The sequence below is a fragment of the Propithecus coquereli genome, unplaced genomic scaffold (assembly GCF_000956105.1).
Source record: "Propithecus coquereli isolate 6110/MARCELLA unplaced genomic scaffold, Pcoq_1.0 Scaffold249, whole genome shotgun sequence".
Taxonomy (NCBI): domain Eukaryota; kingdom Metazoa; phylum Chordata; class Mammalia; order Primates; family Indriidae; genus Propithecus; species Propithecus coquereli.
In genome coordinates, this window is record NW_012148052.1 from 472,355 (window position 1) to 483,737 (window position 11,383).

The window sequence follows — 11,383 nt, forward strand, 5'->3', positions numbered from 1 at the left end:
TCTCATCTCCTTGATTCTCTTTATCCTCTTCATTGCCGTCCTCTCTGGGCTGTCTTTGGCGAGGAGGGCCCCTAGAATGAACATTGTGTAAACTGCAGAATCGTGGTCTATAACCCCGATACATATCCTGTCTACTGGTGGTCTACCTTGTTCTCCTGCACCCTGGTTGTCAGCACCCTCCATCACTTCTCCCTGTACAGGAGGGTTGGAATACTGTGGTCGACGCCCATAGGGTCTCCGCATGTAGTAAGGTGGGAACCTTCGCCTGCGGTAGGGCCGGCGTTGTTGGGCCTGGCCTTCAGGAGCACTCTCCGATCCCTCATTCTTTTCCCCACTCTCACTGTTCTGATAATTCTGCTGGTAATTGCGTGGAGGACCCCTGCGACGTGGATAGCGTCTGTAATGGTTACGGTCTGCTGCATATTTACTGCCTTGAACTGGAATTCCACCAGGGCCTGTAACATTTGCTGCCTCCGCACCCTACAAAAGCCATTGTATATTGACAGTGACAAAGGAAATCAGAACACATTCCACGAATTTCACACAACGCCACAGGAAAAAAAAAAAAAAAAGGACAAGAAAAAGAAAAAAGTGGTGGGGGTGGGGTCTGTGTAGCCAGGGGTGCACAGCAACGACTAAGTATCACCTCCTCACTGTTCTGAAGAGATTGCTCACTAACTGCAGCCACCACATTAGGCTTGATGCACCAGTGTTCATGTGGTTACCTGAACACAGCCATCCACATTAGAGCCACCATCCTAACGGATGAGCTCTCCAAAATATTTCCATACCGTAGTCAAACCTTTACACAAAAAGCATCCTCACCTTTTCTCCTTCAACAACATCAAACTCCACAGTTTCTCCATCTCCTACACTGCGAAGGTACTTCCTGGGGTTATTCTTCTTTATGGCAGTCTAGTAATATCACATTCCAAAAATAGATTAACAGGGGAGAATAATGTGCTTTTGCATTTAAAATGTACCAGAGTCAATATCATATTAGCTTGGATATACACTTAAATCTTAAGATATACTTTAAATAAGACCAAACTGTCAATAAATTTAGGAATGCAGAGACCATGCTACCCCATCCTCAACCAAAATACTCCAATATTACAAGGCCCCAGCATTTTACTGCTATTTACAAAACTAAAACATGTAATTTAACACCCAAGACAGACACAATATATTTTTTAAAATGCTTTTCGCAAAAGCAGCATATATGACTACAAAATGAGGATATCCACCTATCCCCCAAAGACTGCACTTAATAGTAGAAGCTAGCCCCACACAGGGCCAGTTTAGATGACAGGCGAGTTTGGTTTACATGCTTCACAAGTTGACCAAACCAACTTTGTCCCTGTTACCATATCAAACTCAATTACAAATGTCAACCAAAATCCCTTCCGTTCTGTGATAATACTTCAGTGGAAATGCAATTCACATGTATTAACTATGTGATTCTTTAAATTATCTTACTGCACACGACTGTTGGTTATTACCTCCCCAGAAATACAATAAATCTTAGAGATCTGTTACTTCTACTTCTCCAGACTGTTGAAGGCAAAGTAGAAGGGGAAGAATAACACCTCACATTTTTATGTAATACTTACAAAGTTCTTTCACATATTACCTACTCAATCTCCTTATGATGAAAGAGGAGGTATCATCATTCCTTTTTTACAGATACAAGCTTTTAAAAAAGTTACGTGACTTGCTGAAAAGTCACACAGATAGTAAGTAGCACAGCAGGGACTTTTTCTAAACCCAGGTCTTGGGACTCCTAATCCCATGTTCATTCCACATCACAGCGATATCCGTTAAAGGATCACTCATGCATTTCCACTCCAGAGGCAGGAAAACCGAAAATCTGAGGCCAAATAAGCTAAGTTGCCCAGAACTGCAGTCTCCTTGATACATACACCACTAAGACCTGAGCAGCCAAAGTCCCAAGAAACAACTACTTGTTGAAACCACTTCCAAAATAAAGAGGAAAGCATATTGGTGACACCTTGTGAATCAGTACAACTGGGTGAGTCAAATAATTGATCTCATCTGTCATCTAAACTGTCAGTTTTCATACCTTTCGTATATAGCCAACTATCAATTACCTGCAGTCACAGGGGATAGCAGAAGTATGGATAATTAGCAACCCAAAACTCTTATTTCAGTTAACACCTTCAACTCCCTCACCCCCACCACCCTTGAGGGTTGCCAACAGGCAGCAAGACAAGCCTTGCTGTCTCTTGTTCCTATATCTATGTATTCTTTTGAACATGAGAAGGAAAGTAAGGAACAGGTGAATTGTCTTTACCCAAACAAGAATATCAACTTTATAAATGAAACATTTGCTTCAAAATAACATTTTGTCTGAGTAGTCCTGTATTTATTTACATTTAGAATTTAAATGTTTTCATACTTACATTTGACCCTGCGATTATCTGATAGGGTTTTGGATGTACTAGAAATTGATCTGGCTTCCCCCTTGATTGTCACTGAATGCTGTAAAGGACACTTCAAAGAGCTATAAAGCACCAACCTAAGACAGCCCTTCCTAAGAAGCATGCTGTCATCCAAGCTCATCTGCCTGAATAAACATGTGAGTATGGAAATTGACTTTAGGTCTTTCGACTTCTGGATTATAGTATAAAAAAAGGGGTTAAAAAGTTCTTAACATAATTTAACACAAGTTGACAATATTTCAGTCGTACTGAACAACTGCACAGCAGAGAACATACAAACGTGTCTTTCCTACCCATTTCAGACCTTTGAGGATGAGTAAGTCCAATGGAGCCTATAACATACTTAAGTTTGAGATATTAGTGTTCACTTGGCAGTGGCTTGCTTTAGCAATCTTAATTCCTTATTGTCCATGCATTTTCAAAACATTTCCCTTAAAATGACACTTGAGAAAGTTCAGCATGTAGCACTTCTCCTATGTTATAGTTTTCTCCTCCCCAAACACTGGGAGCCAATCTAAAAATAATCTCATGAGCAATTACTAACTTTGCCACACTCACTACCTTTCATTTAACCTTAAACTAGTGAGGATTTTTTTTGTATTTCAAGCCAATCAAAACTCTCCAAGGGTTGATTGGGGGGGGATCACTACCCATTCAAAGTGCTTAAGAATAAATAGCAAGACCAATACGCTCTTTTTTGCTAGTTCTCTAGTATCCACTTCAATTATTGTTTTCCAGCTCTGTCTTATTTCCCATGATTATGGTGATTTGTCCCTACAGGTATCCCTCACAGCATCTGAAAACTTCTTGCCAAAGTTAGTATTTATGCAACATCAGTTCAAGTTTAGAATCATGGAGGTTATTTGTTTATCTGAAATTAGGCATAAAAATTTAGTGAAATGAGTTAAACAAATTCAACATTTTACAAAGCTATAGCTATTAAGAAAATACCAATTTGAAACAGCTATTTTAAGTGAGCTCCAATACAACTGTTTCAGTGTATTACACTTCAAGTATGCTACTACTCTTCCTGTAAGAACTAAATTAATGAGTGGTTGGACTTAATAACCTTTTGCAAGGGAACAAAAGGTTGAAAAGACACACCCTTTTCTTCTCACAAACCTTGAGTCAGAAGCGCAAATATCTACATAAGCACTCACCTGGTGTACAAATACATCTTCCTTGGTGTCATTCCTGCAAGACAGAACCAAGTTGAACAAGTTAGAAAATGGAACACATTTCATGTTGCCAAAGATTTAAGAATATGCCTGATCACGGGGCACATCATTTCCCCTCTATTTCCCCAGATTTTCTAATTGCCGATTAGCTATTAGGAAATCTGGAAAACAAACACATGAAACAAGCTACCATGATCTCTCCTTTAAAGACCAAGCAGTGGCAAACAGCTGTAACCTCATTACCTGAAAGATATGCAAAAACAGACTAAGAAATCAAAGTGTGACCTATTGAGCCATAATTAAGAGGGCAGCAGTGACTAGTGATATATATTCTACTACTCTTCCTATTAAACATTAACAATGTTCCAGCACACCCCACTCTTGCCTCTAGAGAGAGCATGGTTACCAATAGGTCTGAATTACTTTCTCATTTCACTCTTAACCACTCCCTCTTCACCACTTCCCATTCCCAACTTTCCTTAAGGTCATTAACCTCTTTTAGAACATGAAGCACAAAGTGAACCCTAATGTAAACTATGGATGTTGGGTGATAAGGTAAATTTGAATGTGAGAGGACCTAGACAGTTAGTTATAAAAGGTACTCCAGAAGCTGAGATTAGAAATGATGATGGCCTGGACTAAGTGGCCATGTATGACAGAGATATTTGAGCTATCCTTCTTGGGGCATAATGGCCTAAACTTGGGCATATAACTGGATGTTAAAAGTGAGGAGAAAGTGGAGAATAATTCGAAGTGTTTTTCTTTTTCTCAGCTTGAAGACTGGGATTAAGGTGATGATACCAAGAGAAAAACTTCCAGGCCTTTAGTGACTTGCCTAACAATGAGCTAGACTGACGGGCTTACTATTAGCTTCTCGCTGATCTATGGAACAATGTACACACTCTAAAGGATCCATACAAAATTAACTTTAATTCTGACTTAGAAGTTATAGCTTGGACTATCACAACTTAAAAACATTTAATTTCTGTGAACAGGATAATTTTCAATCTTTTATGTTTTTTGAGATAGGGTCTTGCTTTGTTGCCTGGGTTAGAACACACTGGCATCTTTATAGCTCACTGTAACTTCAACTCCTGGCCTCAAGTGATCCTCCTGCCTCAGCCTGCTGAGTAGCCAGGACTATGTGCATGCACCACCATGCCCTGCTAATTTTTCTATTTTTTGTAAAGACGGGGTGTTGCTATGTTGCTCACTGTTCTCGAATTCATGGCCTCAAGGGATCCTCCTGCCTCTGCCTCCCAAGTGTTAGGATTACAGCTGTGAGCCACTGTGCCGGCCTGGATTTTCAATCTTAAAACAGGAACATTGCAAAAGCTACTCAAAAGCAATTGAGTGAAAACTGATCTTTTGAGCTCGATGAATATTAGGAATACCTAGAGAATTGATGGCTGGTCATAATACCCATCTGTCCATAGTTTCATTGGCACCATAGAAACAAATTAGAGCCATCATTAGTTAGTTCTAATAGTGATTTTCAACAGGGGCACAGGGCATTTAAAGTTGTTCCAAAGACAGGGAGTACTATTTCTATTAATGGTGGTGGTGGGGGGGTGAGGATTTGCTGGATTAAGTAAACTTGTTTATTATTTAAGTTTTCAATGTGGTATTTTTGTACTGTTCTAGTATGTATTTATTTACCTCAGGGTTGTAAAAGGAATATTAGAAAATTTACTGAAACAATTTATCTTGCCAGAATAATCCTTTCTAAAAAATAGTACAGGGTTGGCAATACACACAAAGGTAATGTCAATCCTTCAAAAACAGCTTAGGGAGATATTCTGTGGGTACATAGATATGTGGAAACCAACACAGGCTCACTAATGTCATGCCAGACAACAAAGTACTCATTTTGTTGACACTAAACCAGCCCAATATAGAGTTACCATAACCAAAGTGTATCTGGATTTCAGGAGAAAACTTGACAGCTCAAAAAATGCAGTTTCCACCAAGATAGAATACTATGGTTTGGGCACATTAAATCAATCTAATTGCAACTTGTTAAATGACTACCCAGAAATTCAAGGCACCACTAACAGGTCACCCGATTTTTAGTCTTGATTCTACTATTAACAGCTGTGTAACACAGGAAAGCTGCCTCATCTTTTTCATCATCTGCAAAAAGAAAAAGACTAGACATATAACACCTTACATTTACTACAAGTTTAAGTTCCAAATATTACGCTAACTGCTTCAAATATATTACTCAATCCTTAGGTACATACTACCACTAACCCCACATTCCACAATTTAGGGAAATGAAATATAGTAGTAACTTGCTCACAGTGGTAGACTTTGGTTCTACAGGCCCTGGTCTTTATTATGTTGAAATCTCAAAAAGTACCAGTTCTGAAAATCTGTACATTTTAGCTTTAGAGAGAGACTATAGCACATGGTTTCTCCAATTTTAGGAGAGGGCAAGAAGTAACAAGCATCCTTACACACTCCCCTGCAGTACTCAAAACTATTACATGTAATTAGACTAGGGTTCTGCAAACACTTCTGGTAAGGGAGCAAACAGTAAATATTTAAGACTTTGTGGGCCAACACAAGGTCTGTTGAATATTCTTTCTTCCCCCACTCAATAACCCTTAAAAAAAAAAAGTAAAATCTAGGCCAGGCACAGTGGCTGGCAAAGTGCAATCCTGGCACTTTGGGAGGCCGAAGAGGGAGGACTGCTTGAGGCCAGGAGTTGAAGACCAGCTTAAGCAAGAGTGAGACCCCGACTACTACAAATAGAAAAATTAGCTGGATGTGCTAGTGCACGACGGTTGCCCCAGCTACTCAGGAGGCTGAGGCAAGAGGATCACTTGAGCCCAGGAGTCTGAGGTTGCAGTGAGCTATGATCCTGCCATGGCACACCAGCCTGGGCAACAGAGCAAGATCCTGTCTATTAAAAGAATCACACATTATTTGAGGCTTTGTGTGGTCATATATTCTGCTGCCTACGCCTCCCCCCAACCCCAAGCAATGGTTTAAAAAGGTAATACCCATTCTTATCCTGCAGGCCATATATAAACAAAATAAAAAGATTCAGAAGTGAGGTAAGTCCAATGAGCAAATCTTTTAATTTGTAAAGCTGACCTGCATGCTAAAAACTAGAACTTTTAGTAATCCCAAACCTCATAAATTAGAATATGAAAGGGAGAAAGCTTTTCACATCTGCAGAACCAGCAGTTAGCACAGAGGAGCCCCAGAGACATGCTAGAGACCACGTAAGTCTTTTCGGCTGGGTGCGGTGGCTCACGCCTGTAATCCTAGCACTCTGGGAGGCCGAGGCAGGCGGATTGTTTGAGCTCAGGAGTTCGAGACCAGCCTGAGCAAGAGCGAGACCCCATCTCTACTAAAAGTAGAAAGAAATTATCTGGACAACTAAAAATATGTATATAGAAAAAAATTAGCCAGGCATGGTGGCACATGCCTGTAGTCCCAGCTACTCGGGAGGCTGAGGCATGAGGATTGCTTGAGCCCAGGAGTTTGAGGTTGCGCAGCACTCTAGCCAGGGCAACAGAGCCAGACTCTCTGCCTCAAAAAAAAAAAAAAAAAAAAAAAAGAAAAGTCTTTCAATGACTAATGACTAAGAATAGCCATCCTAAAAAATCATCTGTAACTATGCGGACAACAACCAATTTGAAGATAACTAGGTCTATTTCAGAGATAGCATAATAGCTGGTGAACACAAATGCAAGAATCAGAAAACTTGAGTTCAAATCCCAACTCTGCCACTTACTAGCTATGCTTATGGGGCAAGTAAACAACATTTTCAAACCTCAGAATAACAATATAGATTCTTTAAAGGTTTTCTGAGGATTAAACAAATTAGTTCATTTTAAGCAGTGACAATAGATCTTGGTATAAACACATGCTAGCTACATCTATTATCAATGTGTAAAGGAATCACCCATTAGTTATATATAGGTATGGAACCCCCACAAGGAGCCTCCCCCCCCTCCAATGGAAACGAAACTTGACAGGCATGACTAAGTATGTTTCTAAAGAGGAAATAACTAAGCCTTTCCCTGGCTTGGTTTATTACACCTTTCTAGACCATGGGTAATAAACTTAAATGCATACACAAGGCCAGGTGGGAAGGGCAGTCATCAAGATAAGACAACTAAGTGTGACAGACTGGTTAAAAAGAAGAAAAAAAGAAATGCATGCCTATCTAAAAGGTGGTGACAATACTCAGGGCCAGCTGGTTTTTATTTATGTGGAAACACAGGCCCCTCAAACTAGCTAAAGTTCAGATCTTAAAAATATGACAATGTGAATTATTTTTGGTGTCATCTCTTGAATCTTTAATGTTAGTCATTAATTCCAATTCTTTTAAAGACACTGTACTGTCCAATCAAAACATCTGGGGGTAAGATTTAGCCAGTAGTTGACAAGTTTATGACCTCTGCTCTATTTATTCCCTTTGCTCCAAATTCCCTGCTCACCTTAAAACTTCAGAATGATTAATTTAGGCATTTAAGTCAGAACTTAACAATATTTCTATTCTGGTCATTATAAAAGATGTGTGCATGTCCCACTGAAAAAATAAATCATTGCTGAGCGATTCATGGTTATCTCTCATGCGTTTAGTGAATATGGATTAATTCCTACTGGCTAATAAAATCAAATAGTAACGGGGGGCTAATAAACCCCTCTAGTCGCATAGTCCAATTATCTTTTGCAGACACAGCTTGCAAAGGAATAACTCAATGAGTTTCTCACAATTTCTAGATCACATCGTCTAACAAAATAAAGCAAATGAATTTTGCTATTTTAAAAGCTTTGTGCTTCTTACTTAGCTTCTTGTACACTATATAATCATCTGGGGAAACCCTTTAAAGAAATAATTCTAACAAGGCTGTAACAATTCATCACAGGCGGTAATTTAGGCTGGAATAAACATTTACAATGAAAATGTCTTTAAAGGCAGAAAATCTACATAAAATACCTCCAATTTTAATTATAAAAATATCTTAAGGGCCTAGAACTAAGAGTTACAACAACCGTCTCAAACCCTACACCCTCCCCTTTATACAGAAGGTAGGGCACATTACCTCCTTCTGTCTCCCTCCTCAGGAAAGCCAGGTGCCTCCAGCCCTTTATGTTATCTTCTACTACAAGAAGTACATATACAACGCACTGCTAGCTTCCAAACTGCATTTAAGACCTACATTTTCCTTGATTAAGGCAAACCTCCCGATTTAATTGGAGTCAGATTTTCACAGTATCATATTAAAAAGTCTCACAATCATTAAAGTGACCAGTTTAGAGACATAAAGCATACTTAACCAGTTAATTTGACTAAATAGAGGTTAGGGTAGTCCAAACAAGGATGACCAACTGAGGCCAAGTCAGGGTAGAGATATTCAATGAATGGCATCTCATGGAATATAAAATGTAAAGAACTACTTTTTATCTCCATAAAAACTCACTTCAAAAAATGTCATAACCTAATGCCCACTTAACAAAACGCAGTATAGCAAGGTACTAAAATTTCTTAAATACAAACTACACTTTATCCACCGAAGCTGCAAACTACAGTCACCTCTAATATGTACACACCTGAGTTGCCTTATTACAGTGGGTCAAGGATTAAAAGCAATGATTTTCAAGGTTTTACCCAAACCACGAACCTGAAATTCTTGTTAAAAATGTACTGAGACCTAACAAATCAAAGCTTTGAAGGAGGAACTAAAGAGCCTGCCATTTGCAACATTCTTCCACAGTAAGCACACTTAAATTTGAAAGCCATTGGTTTAAGAATCAGAATTAAGATGGAAATATTAACTAAACTAAATCACTAATAAATTCAGAGATCACTCAAAAAGCTACCAGTAAACCAATCACATATAGGCACCAAACCATACCCTTCCCTTCCTCACTAGTAACCCACTATCAAAAAATTAATCATAAATGTAGCTTTGACCTATAAGGAAGGCAAACAGTTAAAACAACTGGAAAATCCTAAGGATTTCTGAAAGAAACACAATGTTTGCCTACAATTGCAAATGAGAACAGACCATCAAATGTCTATAAATCTCTAGCTTTGAGTGTTTCCACAATATTGTACGGCTGATCAAATGAATGGTTTCTTTTATCAGTCAATTATGTCTGTTTTTAAGCTTCTTCTCACCCATTTGCTGTCCATTTCACAAGTATTCTTAAATGTTCTCTTTTAATCACCTATTTAACATCTCCAAAAGAAAAGATTTAAGAGAGAAAATGCTCAAATTGTACCAAGTATCCTACCTGTAAGGCCAAGATTGCTATTGGCATGTGTAAGCCGTGCTCTACACCCATGTAACTGTACTAGCCTTGGCAGCCATCTTGAAAATGATGCCTGGCTCACAAGGGAACCCATGGAGAGTATAGTGAGTACACTGCACGTTATCACCACTATTTAACAATTTTAAGAATAATTCCTAAAGGTGTTGTTTGTAGCTTTACCTTCAAATAAGAGGAACAATGTTAAATTTCCTGGGGCTATGAACACTCTCATAAACCATAGCCAGGGCTTTAATAAAATTGATTTAATCAGTATGGTTGGGGGGGGTAGGGAGGAAGTGGGAGAATACTGAGGAAGGGAAAGGACCGTTTTATATCAGATAAATTATTTACTCTATAAGCAAATGAAAACAGGTCTCTGGTCAAAGTAGTCCCAATAGGAAATATATCCGAGGTATTTAGACAGTATATTTGAAACGTTAACAAAGGCAATATGTAAGGTTAATACGACAAAAGCTCACATATTTGACATGTCAAATCATGTTACCCCAAAAAAGGTCAACATGGTATAAATAACCTATATTAATCAGCGGACCTAATAAAGTATAAAAGCATGACAAGAATAAAAACGCACTGGACTGTAGTTTCCCCCAGTTTGCCATAACATTAAAGTATGGTGCATTCACTCCTTGCCTTTTAAATTACTTTGTAGCATAACGAAGCCTGTGAAATTAGCTTCAAATTAGTGTTTAGCTACAAAACAAAGACAATCTCTAGATCCTCTAATTCCTTCAAAGGAAACAAAACCACACCAATACACCGGAGTAGCAACCGCCCTCGGAACACGGTCGTGTACCTACACACGCCTGAAACAATCCCAAGCCCCGCAAAGCCCACAGAGCAGCAAACATGAGAAAACGGGGGATGGAGGCTTCAGAGCGGGGCGGCTCACCTGTTGATGAAACCATATCCGTTTCTTACATTGAACCATTTTACTGTCCCCAAAACCTTCGTTGCTGCAAAATAAAGCAAAACAACCCACGATTACCAGATATCCCTTTTAAAACAGCCCGGCTTCTGCATCCGGTCCCTCGCACGCTGCCGGCCGCAGCCACCTGACAGCCTTTTCTCTCCAAAGCCCGTCTGCTGGGCCGCGCTGGAGCCACGACGACGCATTCACCGTACACGTGGGTGAATTCGAAGCCACGGGGCGCCCCAGGGCAGGCCCGGGGAGCGGGACCAAGATGGGTGTGTGCGCAGGCCGCGGGCGGAGAGCACGTGAGGGAAGGGGAAGCCGCCCCGGCCCACTCCGGCCTGCGTAGGCGGCGCGCCGCGCCCTCGGGGCACACGCGGAAGGGAGCTGGGTGGGGGAGCCGGGAACAACGGCGTGCGGGCCCGAGCGCACGAGGCCGGCCGGCGGGGAGGGGACCCCGTCGCACACGCGGTCGGCGGCGCGCGGCCGCAGGGGGAGGGGCGCGCGGGCCCGCGGGGTCCACAGGGGGCGCG

The 11,383-nt window shown here is 40.4% G+C and overlaps 1 protein-coding gene across 1 annotated transcript in view; it reads right to left on the minus strand.

Annotated features, from left to right (window-relative positions):
- Positions 1-10,909, minus strand: part of YBX1 (Y box binding protein 1) — a gene marked incomplete at its 5' end in the record, with an annotated part of 17,537 nt that extends 6,628 nt beyond the window's left edge. Inside the window, 4 exons of the mRNA XM_012646663.1 lie at positions 177-480; positions 826-915; positions 3,623-3,656; positions 10,830-10,909. Coding sequence (XP_012502117.1) covers positions 177-480; positions 826-915; positions 3,623-3,656; positions 10,830-10,909 — 508 coding nt within the window. The remainder of the gene's footprint in view (positions 1-176; positions 481-825; positions 916-3,622; positions 3,657-10,829) is intronic.
- Between the last annotated feature and the right edge of the window lie 474 nt (positions 10,910-11,383).